This window comes from Lepus europaeus, chromosome 8 (assembly GCF_033115175.1).
Source record: "Lepus europaeus isolate LE1 chromosome 8, mLepTim1.pri, whole genome shotgun sequence".
NCBI lineage: Eukaryota > Metazoa > Chordata > Mammalia > Lagomorpha > Leporidae > Lepus > Lepus europaeus.
Genome location: NC_084834.1, coordinates 34297860 through 34316744, shown reverse-complemented (window position 1 = coordinate 34316744; position 18885 = coordinate 34297860). Strand labels below are relative to the sequence as shown.

Genomic DNA, 18885 nt, shown 5'->3' with positions numbered 1-18885 from the left:
AGGGAAAATAAATTTTCCACTTTGAGTTGAATTTATTCAAGCAGTACCTACTAGGATGATGCTCAGTAGTGTATGGACTTTTTGAAAAGGATTGTGTCTCTGGAATTAACACACGATCCTGTGCGGCTACTTTGACCATATTTGAGATGACCAACCATGGGAAGAACATTTAGTTGTTCCCCTTTTTAAAAGACAAGCAGGTAGAAGTGTGTGAAATCGATCAGCGTATTTAAAAAAGAAAGGCAGTTTAATAACATTCATTCAACCTGGATTTAAAAGCCTGCCAGTCACAGGCAGCAACATATACCTGTTGCTGAGCCTTAGGGCTCCAACCATGGGGAAAGAAAAGCTGCTCCCCTGAAGAGGCTCACTGCCTGGCGGGGGAGGCAGGAAAGTAAACACATTATCCTAATGACTGTGGAAGGGGCTGTGGTTGAGGTAAGCCTTGGCACTGTTAGGGAAGCTCCCCTGAGGAAAGTATGGGAGTCTAAGCTGCAATTAAATGGTGCTAGAGGAGGCAGAACAGAGAAGCATCGAGTCAGAATAAACAACCTGCTTGGATGCTTTCAAAAAGAGGAGATAAGACTGGCCCGGCGTCTTGGGTGGGTGGGCGGGTGGGCAGGCAGCCTGTAGGCAGGAAGGAGGGAAGAAGCAGAGGAAGGCGTGCCAAATGCCTTGCAGGTCCCTGTAGGCAGGAAGGAGGGAAGAAGCAGAGGAAGGCGTGCCAAATGCCTTGCAGGTCCCTGATCCTGAGGGCGTTATGATCCATGCTAATAAGTTGGGACTTCATTCTAAGTGCTTAAAAGACTTAAGCAGGCAGGTAACACAATCAGGTTGGACCTAGAAAGCTCATTCTGATTTAAGAATACAGTAAAAAAAAAAAAAAAAAAAAGAGTAGTTGCACGCTCTTTTTTCTGTGTTCTCACCTCTTAAGTGATATTGGGCCTTGGTTTGGGCATGAATTTCACTCCTATCTGGAACAGATTGATTTTGGGAAAACTAACAAAGTACCTGAGTGACACACTAACTTTTGTCCTAAAACCAACCTTAAGCTTTTCATAGAGTAGAAAATACATGTAAATGTAATAAATGCGCTTTGAAAATCTCACTTTATATCGTGGAAAAGGAGTACTCTGATAACAGAAGATAAAGTAGAGGAAGAGTTGGGGTAAAATGCTTCCAGTTTCCATGCATCTGCTTGGGGCTTATATATGATTGCTAGGCTCATTTGACTCCTTTGAAAATTACTTTGTGTAGTATGCATCATCACAATCAGATCTGTTTTAGACTTGCTTTTATTTGCTGTTGAACACCCCAAGAATGGATTGGAGTTGCTCTAGAGCCCCAAACTGAGTCTGCTCAACCAGTGCACAGCAAGCCAATCACCGAGACAGGGGTGACAGAAGAAAGCATGTGTTTATTGCAAAGCACAGAATAAGGAGTCAGGCATCTAATGTTCAATTCCTGAACCCCCCCTCCCCCCAGTCAAGACAGTGGGTCTTGTAGTTCAAAGTTGGAGATGAGCAGGGTGTGACCAGCTCACGTGTGGGCCTCTGGTTGGTCCACAGTGCGCATGGCCTTCCTCTGCCTGGCAAGCATGTTTCCTTTGGAATGGCAAAGGAGGGCTCCAGGCTGTCTGGGCCCAAGGGTAGACTGGATGGTAGTTTCTTTGATCAGGTTCTGTAAATGTCCTCAAAAACCCTTGGAATACAGGCTGGAACCGAGATGTTAACCATGTGAGCTGTACGGGCAATTCTGGTCTTTATGACTTAGTCTCTTGCTCTTGTGTCACTCCCTTAATTTAAAGAGTTAATCTTCACAGAGGAACTGCAAGCTAAGAAAGAGATATGGAGACCTGATAAAATCTACATCAAAGACATTAGGGGTATGGGTTTGGCTTCAGTAGTGACTGACAAGAAATTACTGGTCATGAAGGTAAAGCTGTCAGAGAAATGTAATGATGTTAAATATCTATTTAACGTTTGAAGTACTTGAAATTAAGTTGGGAGGACTTACTGTACATAAAAGCAAAACAATTCGCATCCTTTTGTGGGAAGAGCTATAGTACAGTAAGGATTGCAGACTGGAATAAGGATATAGGAATAACAGAATGAGCCCTATGTCTGGATTCAATTCCTGGCTTTGCCACCAGCTAGGTGACTCTGCGCAAATGTCCCAGTCTCTCCAACAAGTGTTGACAGATCAACAAGACATGCTTTAAAGGTACCTTTCCTACAAGGTTGTTGGGAGCATGTTGTGAGGTTTAGAGTGCCCAGGGCATAAGGACCCTTCAGTAAATGCTCATCATGAATGATTCAGTGCTGAGATTTTCCTCAGGGCAGTCTCAGCAGAGCATCACTTGAGCATTGTTTAGAAACTCACAGACACTGGTTAGTAAAGTCGGGATGGAAACTGACGGTGGTGAGTGGAGGAGTGGGCTGAAGTGAGAATTAGAGAATGGTCTCACCAGAGCAGAGTGCGATCCAAAAGAACACAACGTCCAAAGCACGCACAGCTTTTTCTTGTGGCGCCTTCCACGTTCTCCATGACTGCTCCAGAGAACCCTTAGGAACTCTGTGTCCTTGTCTGTGAAGTCATTGGGTGTCTTGGAATAAAACTCACTGAATAGAACTTGGAAGGAGCTGGGTCCTGCCTAGCACTTTTCTCACATAGCAGGCTCTTTGTTGCCATTTATTGTTTCTTCCTTTTCAGTTTGAATGTCATTCACCTAGCTGGAGAAGAATAAAGCAAGATAGGAGTTGAGTTTCTCGCTCTTTTTTTTTAATCTGTTAAGATTACTTTCTCTTCCTTCCCAAACAGTAGGTTTGTTCTTGCCTTGTTTTTCTACCTCTAAGCAGAGGTTTCAAAATAGCCCTCTTCTTATTTTTCATAAGCCCGTGATCACTCTGGAACGTAGCCATCAAGCCTGCATTTATACAGGCTTCAGTAACTTCTTACCGACCTTGATCATCCACTCCCCCCTTCAGAGCTGCTCATTTGAAAAGCTCTTTTTATTGTCATATTGGCAAGGCGCTGGTGTTTTATGACCAAATACATTTGGGTAAAGAAGGGATTGTGGAAATATAACTGAGGCTGTCTGCCTAAGGGTCCGGGAACTGATGCCCTGGCTAAGCCTGGGGAGGTGAAAAATGGTTTAGAGCAGAAATGATCAACTTGGTTTCCAGTACAGGAGAGGTGACTGGAAGTGACTTATTCCAACTAGTGGGAAGTGGGGGCCTGAAGAAAAAGTGAGGAAGTGTAACTAGGCAGATCAAGCAGCCACATGACCGTGGGCATTTACAAACTCAGATATGATGTTGAGGGTGCAGAGTTAAGAAATGCAGAGTAAGGAATAGGAGACAACCACAAAGAAAGAAATCAGGAGGAAGCTACAGAGCTAACGCACACGGGTCTCTCTGAAGAGGAAGTCGTCGAGGACACAGTGGGTAAACACCCACAAGCCTAAAGTCGTTGTGGAAGTTTTGCATAGTTATTACACTTCACCTCAGGTGTATGTCGGCGACCTGTGGCTCTCACACAGATGTGGTGCTTCAAGCCACATCCATGTAGTCACAGTAACGTCAGCCTTACACACAAGTGTAGCAATAAGTACATTTCTTCTTCCAGTTGAGTTCTCTAGTTTGCGACTGTGTGATCTCAGAGGAGCTCAAAACTGAACTACAAATGCCTTTCGATTCTCTGCAGCCCAGCAAGTGTAGAGGTAAAGCAGTGTGCCGTATGGTATGGGAGCACCACACCAGTGGGTGGGGGGCCAAAGGAAGCCTTCATTTTGCATCAGATTAAAGTTGCAAGCTGAGCAAGTCCCTTCTTTATGTCCTCTGAGGATATCTATCCATGAAGTAGAGAAACTGGATTTGATTTGTGAGTCTACCATAAATGTATTTTCCTAATAGTAAAATTTTACTATTTATTATATTCTAGAGAATTATATTTTAAGGAGACTTAGATTTTTTATTTTTTGACAGGCAGAGTTAGACAGAGAGAGAGAGAGAGAAAGGTCTTCCTTCTGTTGGTTCACCCCCCAAATGGCCACTACAGCTGGCGCTGAGCCGATCCGAAGCCAGGAGCCAGGTGCTTCCTCCTGGTCTCCCATGCGGGTACAGGGCCTAAGCACTTGGGCCATCCTCCACTGCCTTCCCAGGACACAGCAGAGAGCTGGACTGGAAGAGGAGCAACCGGGACAGAATCCGGCACCCCAACTAAGACTAGAACTCGGAGTGCTGGTGCCACAGGCGGAGGATTAGCCAAGTGAGCCGCAGCGCTGGCCGGAGACTTAGATTTTGATAGAGGCTAGATATCAACCTTTATCCAAAAATGCTAATTTTGCCTTCTAGCAGATGTCAGTTCAACTTTGTGAATTAAGAATATGTGGAACCATTGAGAACGGAATAGATTAAAGTACTCTTTCAGATGATGTTGCTGCTCTGCAGTTGAGGCTTCTGAGAGGGAAAGTTTGAGGCCAATGACTGGGTCTCAACACAGTGCTTGTGTGTGGGCAGAGACCTTCGTGTTTTCTTATGAGACACCAAACTTCAAAGAAGAGATGTAATTGAGATCGGAGGGACTTTGTAACTTCTTATTTGATCCCATTTTATAAGACATGTTAGAAGAAAAACTAACATGGCACACGTTTTTCCTCCCTTTCCTCAAAGTTAACAACTAACCAGGCTGGTGGTCCTGCTGAAACCCGTCCGTCGGTTATAACCCTTTGCTAACTGCATGCAGCTTCCTCCTCCCGTGGTGCTGAGCACGCAGGAGGGTACATAGCAAGGCTGAAGTGTTTTCCACAGACTGTTGTTTATGCTTCTGAGATGTAGCATTTCTGCACGGGGCTCTGTTATTTGTACAGAATCCATTTTCCAATTAAAAAATAACATCATATTAAGAGAGTCTTCTTTTTACCAATTAGGTCAAAGTCCTAAAATTTTAAGACCCAAACCCCATGGTTTAGAGCGAACTGATTCACAAACCATAGGTGACTTTGCTACAAGAAGAAAGGGTATGTACTCTAGCACCGCATGCTGTATGGGGTATTGGGAATTTATCTTGTAATGTTCTGTTCTTAAGGCAGTAAAGAAGAGCCTTAGATACTACAACTTTTGTAAATAAAACATCCCAGCATGTTGTCTGTCAAGTGAATGCTTCCTGTAACTCAGTGAGTCTACCTGTTATGCCATTAACAGCAGCATGTTATATATCGATAATATATAATATTCAGCCTTATCCTTTTTCATTATTCCTTTAACATTTTAGACAACACATTGTTTTAAGTTTGTAAACTGCTTTTGTCTCCTGTCTTTATACATAGTCTGTTCTGAAACAATGGTCATTTATCGCATTAATTATACCATTACTTAGATATTGATAGCTAAGCTGCTGTGTATTATTAGCCTTTGGTTATCAAAAAAATGTAACATTAAGAATTAAAAATACTGCACTTCAGTCAGTGCAGTATTCTGTACAGGTCTACTTTAAGTATATGGATAAAATTGCTTTCACCCAAATTTAACCAATTTACTCTTCACTGTATTTGAGTTGACAAAAATACTTACTCCTGAGCCTCAGTCCTTAAATGTGACCATCTGTTTTGTATTTGATAACTATAACATCATTGATTAGAATTATACACATAGGAACAGACTAACTAGCAAACTGGCAAAATGAAAAATTTTCCTTTAGAGTGGCAGGATAAAAAATATGCTTAATAATTTTCTAAAATACAATTAATATTAACAGGTAAGATTGTTTTAGTTCTTTTGCTTACTCTATAAATTTCTGAAAAACATTTCAGTCTTAGTAATGGGTTAAGAACTCTATTATACATACTAGTACAATAGTCGCTGCAATAATGAGGTAAAGACCATTTATAAATAAAAATAAGAATGTTAGCATCTACCGAATTTTATTTAATTGGGAAAGGATTTGTTGGCTAAATTAAGCTGAAAATTTCAGGTAATTGTTTGAGATTATGGCCTTTGCTCAGAGCAGAGTTTGAGTCAAAAGATACAGTAATTATGGTTTGGTTTTGTTATTTCCAAACTAGGCATGAGTTTTCTTAAAAGGTTTGATAAGTTCTTTTGACTTTAGCAAAGTTTTTGCTTTCTTTTTAGCAAAGATTTGTTTTTCATATTTCCCGTGCATCATTTTATATGTATAGTTCCCATTCTTCAATATTGAAGTTAGAAACTTTTTACATGAACAACTTAATTTCCATATTGACAATGAAGTTAGTGAAAAGAGGGAATTCATGAAAGAATTAAAAGTATAAATTGAGCACCAATAAAGCAATTGGACCGTATTACCCTTTCTCGTTCTTAGTTTATGTTCATAAAGTTTTGCTTAAATTCAGAGGACAACCTGTTGAATAGAACTTGAGTCCTTGAGTTAATAATTATGAAACACTGTCAAAGATCCAGTTTCTGTCACTAGTTGTTTGGCTGTGTATCATTGGAAAAACCATTTAACATCCATGAACCTCATTTCTTGTGTAAAACAAGCTGATTTTAGTTGTACCCTGGCTGTCGAATATAGATTGAGATGTAAAGGGAGACTCTTGTATTATTTCCAAAGTTCTGGGTACTAAAAAATCTCTCTGCTGTTTGTTTTTTCAGTCAAGCCAGCACCTTTAGAAATAAAACCTTTGCCAGAGTGGGAGGAATTACAGGCTCCAGTTAGATCTCCCATCACCAGGAGTTTTGCTCGAGAGTGAGTTGTTTAAAATACCTTGTTTGGATAATGATTATACCTGGAATTGTTGTTATTGTGGAAAATATCTAGAATTAGCAGATCTCAAAGAATGGACTGAGGCACATCACCTTTTTGACTTCTGTTAAATCTATTTTAATTCAGTATTTGCTTTTTCCATTCTGCTTCTCTCCTGAGTGTATCCTGCATTTTTCCATAGGCTACATGATAACATGATATCATACATGGAGTGTGTATTTGTGTACCTTTATGTTTAAAAAGGTTTCTGCTTTCATTTCTATTATGATAAACATCAATAGAATAATTCATATAGACAGAAGTTCTCAATAATTTTTGAGTTCTCAATAATTTTTAAAAATGTGAAGTGTTCATTTAACCCAAAATTTCTGAGGACAGCTGATCTGGAAAATTTCTTGTGGGAATCATGTAATTGAGATTTATTTAAATATATATAGGGAAGTGAAAATAATTTACAAAGTTGTAAGCCTATGTTGATATGTATAAGAATCCTTGGGGTGGGTGTTATGGCATAGCAGGTTAAGCTTAGAGCATCCACATCCCATAGCTGAGTGCCTGGTTCCTGTCCTGCTGTTCTGCTCTCAGTCTTGCTTCTTACTAATGCATATTCTGGGAGGCAGCAGGTGATGGCTTATGTTCTTGAGTCCCTGCCACCTACCTGGGAGACCTGGATGGAGTTCCAGGCTCAGCTTCAGCCTAACCCAGCCCTGACTGTTGTGGGCATTTGGAGAGAGAACCAGTGGATAGAAGAGATATCACTCACTTGCTCACCCTGCCTTTCAAATAAAAATTTTTGCAGATTAAGAATTCTTAGGGGCCAGCACTGTGGCGTGGCTGGTAAAGCCACCACTTGCGGTACCAGCATCCCACATGGTCACAGGTTTGTGTCCCAACTGCTCCACTTCCAATCCAGCTCTTTTCTGGTGTGCCTGTGAAAGCAGTGGAAGATGGCCCAAGTCTTTGGTCCTCTGCACCCACATGGGAGACCCTGAGGAGGCTCCTGTTTTTGGCTTGGACCAGCCATGGCCATTGAGGCCTTTTGGGGAGGGAACCAGGGGATGGAAGATCTGTCTTTCCTTCTCTCTCTATAATTCTGCCTCTCAAATAATCTTTTAAAAATATTCTTAAATTTCTTAAATTTTCCTTTTTATATTTGTGACTTTCTATTCATCACCAAGTCACTGGTACTGTATTTTTTAAAAAAATTATGGTTTGAAAGGCAGAATTACAGAAAGGGGGAGAGAGATCTTACATCCTCTGGTCTACTACTCAAATGGTCCCAAGAGCTGGGGCTGGGCCAGGCAAAAGCTGGGAGCCCAGAGCGCCACCTGATTCTCTTGCATGACTGTCAGGAACTCAGGTGCTTGAGTCCCCATCTGCTGCTTCCTCGGGTGCATTAGCAGGGAGCTCGATTGGAAGCAGAATAGCCAGGACTCAAACCTGTGAACGGATATGTGGTAGGCAGCAGCTTAACCCACGGCACCACAACACCTGCCCCCGGTAATATACTTTTGTTTTACACAAGATAATTTGATGTCCAAAATGTTCTTCATTATACAGCTATGCATATTATTTGTGTTTGGCTCTGCACAATAAATCATGTTATAATAAATGCATAAATAGGCCGGCGCTGCGACTCACTAGGCTAATCCTCCACCTGCGGCGCTGGCACCCCAGGTTCTAGTCCCGGTTGCTTCTCTTCCAGTCCAGCTCTCTGCTGTCGCCCAGGAACGCAGTGGAGGATGGCCCAAGTGCTTGGGCCCTGCACCAGCATGGAAGACCAGGAGGGAGCACCTGGCTCCTGGCTTCAGATGGGCGCAGCACGCCAGCCATAGCAGCCATTTGGGGGGTGAACCAACGGAAGGAAGGCCTTTCTCTCTGTCTCTCTCACTGTCTAACTCCGCCTGTCAAAAAAAAAAATAAATGCATACATAAATAATTATAAACATAAATGAGTATTTCTGAAGGTATGCATGCTATGACTCATTTTTATTTTGGATGTGATTTTATAAATGTTTGTCAAGGTTTATTGTTGCAATGACAATTTCTGTCATTAGCTCCTCCAGGTTTCCCCTGTCCCCACGACCAGATTCAGTGCACAGCACAACGTCAAGCAGCGACTCACATGACAGTGAAGAGAATTACGTTCCCATGAACCCAAACCTGTCCAGTGAAGACCAGGTATGTAAAGCCTTCCTCTAAGCTTCTCTGTCTCCAGCAGCTCTTTTCAATCATGCAAGATGTGAATTTTCCCTCCCATCTTTATATACTTGAGGAAAAAATGATAGACAACTTTTAAAGATTTATTTATTTGGGGGCCGGCATCCCATATGGGTGCTGGTTCAAGACCGAGCTGCTCCACTTCCCATCCAGCTCACTGCTATGGCCTGGGAAAGCAGTAGAAGATGGCCCAAGTCCTTGGGCCTCTGCACCTGCGTGGGAGAATCAGAAGAGGCTCCTGGCTTTGGGCATTGCGGCCAATTGGGGAGTGAACCAGCCAATGGATACTTACTTATTTTTAACAGCTGCTGTTATGTTCTCGGAAATGTCAGGCACTCAAGGGAAAACCAGAATAACATCTCCAACAGGTCAGTTATCTGTGTCTCATGACACCAGCCTCCGAGAAAAGGCACTCTGGAAACACCTTGGCTGTGAGCTCTATGTGCACGAGGACTAATGTCAGGGGCCAACCCAACTTCAGGCGTTTTCATTAATGGTTTACAGTCGGTGCTCACACTATCTTTTAGAAGATGAGATGTAGGGTCCAGCACTGTGGCGCAGTGGGTTAATCCTCTGCCTGCAGTGCCGGCATCCCATATGGGCGCCGATTCATGTCCCGGCTGCTCCTCTTCCCATATAGCTCTCTGCTATGGCCTGGGAAAGCAATAGAAGATGGCCCAAGTCCTTGGGCCCCTGCACCCATGTGGGAGACCTGGAAGAAGCTCCTGGCTCCTGGCTTTCGATCGGTGCAGCTCCGGCCATTGTAGCCAATTGGGGAGTGAACCAATGGATAGAAAACCTCTCTCTCTCTCTCTCTGCCTTTCCTTCTCTTGCTGTGTAACTCTAACTTTCAAACAAATAAATCTGTTTTCTTTTTTTTTTTTTAAGATTTATTTATTTGAAAATCAGAATTACACAGAAGGAGAGGCAGAGAGAGATCTTCCATCGGCTGGTTCACTCCCCAGTTGGCCACAACACCCAGAGCTGCGCCAATCCAAAGCCAGGAGCTTCTTCTGGGTCTCCCACACGGGTGCAGGGGCTCAAGGACTTGGGCCATCTTCTGCTGCTTTCCCAAGCCACAGCAGAGAGCTGGATTGGAAGTGCAGCAGCCAGGACTCAAACCGGTGCCCATATGGGATGCTGGCATTGCCAGCGGTGACTTTACCTACTACCCACAGCACCAGCCCCTAGACAACTTTTAAAATAGTATCATAAAGTCTAAAACCAGTAAAAGAGTCAACATGTGACATCATTATCTTTCATTGTAAATTGTTTGAAAAACATAAAATTTTCCAGCTATATTTAAGATGTGCTTTTTTTTTTTATATATAGTCTAAGAAAATACATAGGAAGCATTTTATAATGGAGTTCTCCAGGCCCAGTTCATGGTGAAACAGTCATGTGAAGAAAGTCTTTGAGACTGTTTCAGTAATATATCCTTAGATGGCTTTAAAAAGTCCTGCTACATAATTTTAGATTAGCCATGTTATCACAAAGCAGAATTTTCTAATAGTAGCAAGCATTTTGTCACATAGTTGCCAGAAATAACTTCAGATGTTTTAAGAATGTAAACTAATTTTAATTCTTAAAAGTAGTGTGCTTTTGCTTTTTCTCAGATTTAAGACTTGCTCTGCTGGTTTTTTAGTGAGCAGGCATATCAGGATTAGGCTCACCTCTGAGTTAACAAAAAAATAAGTCAGTGACTTGAGAGAAGCTGATTTCTTTCTCATGGTAAAGCGCAGAGAATTGATGCAAAATTATTGTGGCAGTGCAGTTCTCCGAAGCCCTCAGAGAGTCAGCCCCTTCCAGCCCTGGACTCTGCTGTCCCCTGGGCATGGCCCTCACCAAGTGCAGTCCCACACCCCGCGGGGAGGGAAGGGAGAAGCAGCAGAGGCTACAATACACCTGCTTCATGAAGAAGGTCCCTGGGAGCTTCCAGGTACACACCATCCACCGGAGTCTCGCCTGTGCAGCCACACACAGACACCAAGGTGGCTAGGAAGCACGGCCTTAGTTCTGAGGGACAGTGGGTCCTCCTAAAAATCCCACTCTCAGGGGAGAGGGGAGAGCAGGTGGTGGAGGACACCAGGCAGTATCTGTCAGGATAAGCAAGGAACTAATGTCAAAATTTGGAGTGAGTGACATTTTAATGACGATTTTCCTTAAAAATTCCTATTTGGAGATACAAAATATAAAGCCTAATTCTGTCAATGAATTTGTTTCTCATATTTAATTGACTTTAGGCAAAAAGAGGTTCCTGACAACTCTATATTGTCAGAGACTAGAATTAAGTGATTTGACAGACTTGATTTGATCCTTTTTTTAGCTAATGAAATTGAAAATTTAGCAGGTTTATAAAGTATTCTAAAGTAACATTTAGATCACCTTTGAATTACAAGCATCATAAAGCTGTGTTCAACTTACTGGTTTTTATTATTTTCAATGACTTAGCTGTTTTCTTGATTATACTAAATAGACTCTAGTAAGAATTTAAATCCTAAATACTACATCAGAATAGATATTCTGGGGCTGGCGCTATGGCGCAACAGGTTAAAGCCCTGGCCTGAAGTGCCAGCATCCCATATGGGCACTGGTTCTGGTCCCGGCTGCTCCTCTTCTGATCCAGCTCTCTGCTATGGCTCGGGAAAGCAGTAGAAGATGGCCCAAGTGCTTGGGCCCCTGCACCCACGTGGGAAACCTGGAGGAAGCTCCTGGCTCCTGGCTTCGGATCGGCGCAGCGCTGGCCATTGCAACCATCTGGAGAGTGAACTAGCACATGGAAGACCTCTCTCTCTGTCTCTACCTCTCTAACTCTCTTTCAAATAAAATTAAAAAAAAGATATTGTTTCCAATTTTTATTATTAACTCAATTAGGCCTTTTTCTGTAATTTAAGATATATAAGGGCAGAGTTACAGAGACGGGGTAAAGACAGAGAAATCTTGTATCAGCTGGTTCACTCCTTTCTCTCTAAAATAAATCTTAAAAAAAAAGCAAATAGACTTCCTTATGGACACATGACAGTGAAAAAAATCCACAGTTCTAATAATAGTTAGATACAACGTTTAATGAGCAACTCTGAGAAAGTGTCTTTAGGAAGAGCTAATAGGTATTAAGCATGCAGGTCATATGAACTTACGGAGTCTATAGCCTTCCGGGTACCGTGACTGCTTCTGTGTGCTTCCAGTCCGGCACTTGCCTGCCGTCTTCCACGGATCACTTTTGAGTGCAGAATTCTACATACACTCACAAGCTGACTCTGTGTGTGACAGTGAAGTGTGCAGTTATTCAAAGAAACACTTTCCTGATGATTTCAGTTTCTTCACAAACTAGAAAAGGGGAGAAGGGGAAGGTTACTATTTCTATCAATTGAGTACCCAAACTTTTTGTGCCTGCTACTTTCAATATTATTGAACATTTTATTAGCAGCACTTGGTCGCTTTGATTAAAAAATCCTTTCTTCCAGATAGGGCTGTCACATGCAGTTGTGCAAGTTGTGTACTGCACAGTATGCAGTATGTACACAGTACTGCACACACCATGTACCCATATCCAGGCCAGATGCCATTCATCAGCCTGGGCCTGGGCACAGAGCCGTGTAGCCCTAGGGGAAGAAACACCCTTTCCTAATTCACAACGAGGGTTTATACTGGCTGTCAGCAGCCCTGCTCAACCAAACGAGGGACTAGGTTCAGTGTTTGTCTAGCAAATGTCCATTCTGTAAAGCACAGCGTTCTCTGTTCAGCCTAAGGAAAAAGAAATGAAGTAGCAATAGAAAGCAATCAATATAGCCAGGTTTATGCAGCTTTCAGATTGTTTTATCATAACTGGTATAAATTTTTAAGTTCATTGCATCACTATGGTTTTCTTCTAAAGTATGAGATCCTATATGAACATTAGTAACACCATGGCAGAAGGCACACAAGTGAAAGCTCTAACACGCATGGAGTCTTCCTCTGAGAAGTCAGGAACATTTCCCAATGGGGTTAAAAGCAGAAAGGCAGGAAAACAGATCCTTTTTTGGAGCACAGTTAGAAAACTGTCATAGAGGATGTATATAGGGATGTCGTCTTGGCCATCCTTTTTCGCTTAGCCCTGATCTTCAACTTCCTGCTAACCTATTTCTTTGCCATTTCCTGCCCTAAGCTTTTTCTTGCTGTTTATTGCTGTCATCTATCTTCATATTTTCTTTATCTTGTTTTGGAGAATTGCACAATTCCTTTTAGGAAGGAAAGGATCAGGCTAAGAGAAAGCAGGGGGAATTAAGTGGTAAGAATTCTAGAGGATTCAAATAAAACAGGCTTTTCCAATGGAGTCCTTATTCAAAGTCTTTAGGTGATAGTTTTATTTGGAAAGCTTTTAAATAAAATGTAGAAAGTTTATTAATTTGAAAGTAGGTAATATAAAGATCTACCTAAAAATACTGAGCACAAAAGTAATTTTAATAATGTTCAGGTTGAACTCTCACAGGTGGTTTCAGTTTGATGTCCCAATCTTAGTTTGAACCATGGGTAGCTTTTGAAACTACTTCCTAGCTTGCTCTAAGTTTTAATTGCATTTTAAAACTACTACTTATTTTCTCTCAATCCTACAAGTACTTAATTTTCTAGATAGGCCTTTCCTTAAGCTGTGTCCTCTTGCAGCAAACATGTAGGCCCCTGCAGACCACACACAGGGGGCCGTCCCTCTCATGGCTCAGCACTGAGGTGGTTGTGCTGTACTTGCAGAGTCTTCTTGGCAGTAACAGTCTTGATGGAGGAAGCAGTCCTGTGATCAAGCCCAAAGGAGACAAGCAAGTAGAATACCTCGACCTCGATTTAGACTCTGGGAAGTCCACACCACCACGTAAGGTAAGCGAACCCCGATTCTAGAAACACAGGTAACTCGCATCGTAAACCTACAGGATAATCTTTGAGGGGAATTGTGTGTTTAAGTTTCAGAAAGCTCATTACCTCATGCTGTTTCCTAGATCACAAGTAAAAAAAATTATGGAGACTGACAAATTCTGTTTTCCCCATTGACATGATCACTAAATTCCAAAGGTAGTGTGTTCACTCTCCTGGAAATGTTAGCTCAGATTATGTGCTATTTTGTACAGAATTTTGTCTGAGTTCACAAATTAGTGTTACTGTTATTTAAACGTTCATTTATGTTTTCCTATGTTTACCAGCTTATTTATCATCACTCTTGTATCACATCTTCCTTAATAGTTTCCCTTTCCCCTGCAATACATCTTTTAAAAGTTCCTTTAGTGGAAGTCTGTGAACGGTGAATTCTCTAAGTTTTTAGCTAAAATATCTTTATTTTTCCATCATTCTTGGAAAAGGGTTTTTACTGAGTTCACAATTCCTTTATATGTTATTCTTTGTCAATTCTGGAAACATCTGTCATTCTGGCAAAGTCTTGGTCATCTCTTTAAATATTATTCTTTCTGTTCTCTCAGGTTTCTGATTAGACATGTTAGAACTTCTCACCTCATTTCCCATGTTTTACCACTCATTTCCCATCTTATCACTCTCTACTTAGTTTCTTTAAATCTATCACCAAGTTCATTCTCAATTTTCTTTAGCTTTTAATTTCAATTGTTTTTCATTTATAAAATGAAGTTGTATTTGATTCTTTGATTTTAATAATTTTATCCCCTATTTTACTCCTTCGCTTCCTTTCAGTGTTAGTTTATGCCATAATTTCAAAAGCTGAAGTCCTTCCAAGTTTCTGTGTTTACTGTTTCTGCTGACTTAGCCTCTTCACGGCCTGTTTCCTCACGTGTTTTGTGCATTTTGCCCAACATCTCTGTGGGAATCCTGAGGACCTAAATTCCCTCCAAAAAGGATTTGTATTTGGTTCTTCTTGGAACCAGGAGCTGCCACCACTCTGGGGCCACGTCAGTTGGTCAGGAACCCTTAGCTTAACAACATGGTCTGTTTTAGTGTCTCCTCCCAATTGCATTGCGGAGATAAAAATGCACCCTACAGACAGGAACTCTGCCATTTAGAAGCTCACTTCTCCCTCTATTTCTCTTACACCTTCGGTACTTCCCCTACTTAACACCTGGCAATGCATTGATAATTATATCTGTCTGATATCTAGTTGGATTTTAAAAATAAGAGTGTCCCAATGTGTCGTCTAAAGCCAAGTGATGCTACGACTGGTACTGAAACAGTATTTTTATACTTTGCGTTTCTGTGTGGGCGCAGACTGATGAGGTCTTTGCTAATTATATACTGAAGTGATCTTCTGTGTATAAAGAGAATTGGAAATGAAAAAAAAAAAAAAAACAACAACAACCTGGTGTTAAAATGGAAAAGGCATAGAAAATTAATTATTTTGAAAAAAAAAATTATGTAGGATCTCTGTCTTTAATGTGCTGTACATTGCTATTTTATGCTATAATTAGTAATCCAATGGTAGTTTTTTCACTTGATGTTGCTATATGGGCAAAATGTTGAAATCTTTACCTAATATATACTAAACTGATCTTCTGTGTACAAAAAGAATTGAAAATGAATCTTTACACGAATGGAAGGGGAAAGGGAGCGGGAGGGGGGAGGGTTGCGGGCGGGAGGGAAGTTATGGGAGGGGGGAAGCCATTGTAACCCATAAGCTATACTTTGGAAATTTATATTCATTAAATAAAAGTTTAATAAAAAAAAAAAAAAAAAAAAGAGTGTCCATTAGCCTATGTACTTTGTCATTTTTTTAAAAAAAATAAAGATTTATTTATTTGAAAGAGATACAAAGAGATCTTCCATCCGCTGGTTCACGCCCCATACGGCTGCAACAGGGAGGACCCGAAGCCGGGAGCCAGGAGCTTCTTCCTGATCTCCCACATGGGTGCAAGGGCCCAAGCACTTGGGCCATCTTCACCTGCTTTCCCAGACCATGGCAGAGAGGTGGATTGGAAGTGCAGCAGCTGGGACTTGAACGGGTACCCATGTGGAATGCTGGCACTGCAGGCAGTGGCTTTACCCCTATGCCACAGCATGGGCCCCATCATTTTTAAAATATGCTTTTCAAAAATCATTCCTTAGTTCTGAAAGTAAACACTGATCAGGGCTTGAAAAGAGGCAAGCATTTGGCACAGCAGTTTAGACACTCCTTGGGATGCCTGCAGCCTTCACCGGAGTGCCTGGGTTCAAGTCCTGGCTCCACTTCCAATGGAGCTTACTGCACCCTAGCAGGCAGCAGGGATGGCTCAGGCAGCTGGAGCCCTGTCACCCGTGGGAGACCTGGACTGAGTTCCTGGCTGCTGGCTTTGCCCCAGTGAAGCAGTGGATGGAAGATCTGTTTGTCTCTCTCTCTCTCTCTCTGCCTTTTAAATAGAATGAAAATAGTGTAAGTCAAGCGTAACTCATAGGAACAGTCCAGTTGTGCATGGCAACATGAGCCAGGTGTCTGCTCTCCTTATGCGCTGTGGATTTTATCTGTGATAGGAGCACTAGTTTGAATGCTTACATGTAATAATTTTAAATTTAAGGGGAAGATACTGTATAGTTAGGAGACAGAAACCATTGTTAAATTGAGGTAATGTTTTTTGTCATTGTGTGTGAGACCCTGTAGAATTTCAAGAGTGTTCATGGTACATTTGTGTGTCTGTTTCAAGAACGCATTTCACTCAGAAACATTCCTTCACATGTGGGACCTTTTCTCTTTGCATTTTAGCAAAAGAGCAGTGGCTCAGGCAGCAGTGTCGCTGATGAGAGAGTGGATTATGTTGTGGTTGACCAACAGAAGACGCTGGCTCTGAAGAGCACGCGGGAAGCCTGGACGGACGGCCGGCAGTCCACAGAGTCGGAAACACCCAGCAAGAATGTGAAGTGAAAGCAGCACTCTGCCGTTTCCGAACGAGAGAGAAGCACATTGGAGAGAGAAATCCTTTTTTGAAGATGACTTGACACTCTAGGTAGATCCTTGTAGGATTGCAGTCAAAAGACCTTTCAGACATAATCAAGCAATTTAGACTGTAAATGGTGCTTTGTGGTATCTGAACAATTCGTGCTGTGTAAATAACGTGGGGAAATAGTATTTAGCTCCCAGAGAAACATCTGTTCCGTAATTAACACACTTGTAGTATTACTGTATTTATGCACTTTTTCATTAAAAACATTGGTCTGGGTATTCCCCCATGTACTTTAACAGAATTCCTTTCGAACTTCCTGCCCCTCCCCCCTAAACCCCCACCCCCACCCCCCCGCCACTATTCTATGTAACAGTACTAAATTAACTAAGCTACTTTCTAGATTTGGAAGTTAGTGTTTAAAGTCTAAAGACATTAAAATGAGAAGTAGATAAACAAGTTAGCTTTCCCTGAAGCTTCGGGTGGTAACTATTAGCTTAGGCTACAAAGTAGAGTTGGACTTACCAAATTCATTGCCTTCCAAAATGCTAAGGATAGTGTATGTCATGTCCTACTGCTGTCAGGACCTAGTTCTCTGGTTCATGTACATTTAGTTTTTCATGGCGGAACTTTGTTATATTTTGTTAATTACAGTGTTTTTGGTTCATTGAGTGAAGATTCTGCCGGGTAGGATCTTGCACTCTTGAAAGACTGAAATATAACACTATCAAGTAAGCCTGCAAATCATTGGTGGCATGCAGTGATGTTGTGTTCTTACACTTGTTAACATTTATTAAATGTTATTTGCGAAAGGTAGATTGTATAACTAATCAGGTACGTACAAGGCACTGATGTGCTAATACACTGATCAGGTTTAGACTACAAGCTTTAGTTGTGTTCTTGTTAATGTAAACATTGGTTCCCAGTTTGGAATTAATGAAGCAGTTGACACTCACTGTTAGTTATAGCAACATACTGTGATTTTTAATTAGACAGTAATTCAGATTTATTACTCTTAAGAATGAAATTCTTTTGACACCACAGTGCCCTTTCTATGATTTTTTTACTTACTATTCTTCTTGGCCTTATATTTAAATCCCTATGCAATTAATATTTTATATCTACCTTTTTTTAAAAAATGTTATATAAGTGATTCTCCTATGTAGCACCTGTTGCTTTTTCAGTCAGAGAATTGAAGATTTTGTACTGTGATTTCTATTCACTGCCCCAATTCAAGAAATATTGGAGCCTTACTATAATGTGAAATCTTACAGTCATGGACCCCTTCCACTCAGATTTCTGAAACTACCAGAGGAATGGTATAATTCTGTCTCACCTATAACATGGTCCTGTGACACTGATACCAAGACCAGAAATTTAGTGAGGCTACTATTATATTCATCTGTCTTAGCTTTGCAACATAATTTAGAAAGCAAGTATAGTTTGTTAACTAAGTTACATGCAATCTCTTATATATTGGTTTGAGACTAACAGTTTTTGGAGGGGACATACATAGAGATAGAAATGCTCACTGCTGAGGCATGACACCTTTCCCTCCATTCAGACCTCTAACTGTTGCCTAAGTACACAGATGTGCCGATTTCTGGCCCCCTTGGCCATAGTGCTGTGCCTAATCAATGTAATGGGTTTGTTTCCCCAGTCCACAGACTAAAAGTGTTTATAACAAGATGAACTGTAGACTAGTAACATTTAATGCTTTTAAATGTTTGCTTCTTTTTAAACAAAAACTAAAGCCCAGAAGTGAATTTTGAGGTGGATTTTTAAATAAAAAAGATTGTTTGAGTTTGGTGTGCAAGCTGTTTATTGATGAAGTCACAAAATAAAATCTCAAATGACTGAAGTGTGCCTCAACTATCAAAACACACAGTATAGTTTAGGCATAAAGATACTAACTTGTATTACCTGAAGGATGAACATACTTTGAGGTAAACCACAAAAATATACAACTCAAGAATGAAAACCTTTCTTTAAGGCTGTGTATCCCAACAGGAGGGCCCAAAGCAATTATGAGTGTTTTTACTGTGATTTCTGCTTCACTTTTTACAACTCACCAATTTTGAAGATC

At 41.2% G+C, this 18885-nt stretch overlaps 1 protein-coding gene across 1 annotated transcript in view; it reads left to right on the top strand.

Moving 5' to 3' along the window:
- Positions 1–17142, top strand: part of GAB1 (GRB2 associated binding protein 1) — a 136116-nt gene extending 118974 nt beyond the window's left edge. The window contains exons 7-11 of the mRNA XM_062199557.1: positions 4931–5020; positions 6633–6726; positions 8802–8925; positions 13690–13812; positions 16625–17142. Coding sequence (XP_062055541.1) covers positions 4931–5020; positions 6633–6726; positions 8802–8925; positions 13690–13812; positions 16625–16783 — 590 coding nt within the window. The 3' untranslated portion in view covers positions 16784–17142. The remainder of the gene's footprint in view (positions 1–4930; positions 5021–6632; positions 6727–8801; positions 8926–13689; positions 13813–16624) is intronic.
- The last annotated feature ends 1743 nt before the right edge of the window (positions 17143–18885 follow it).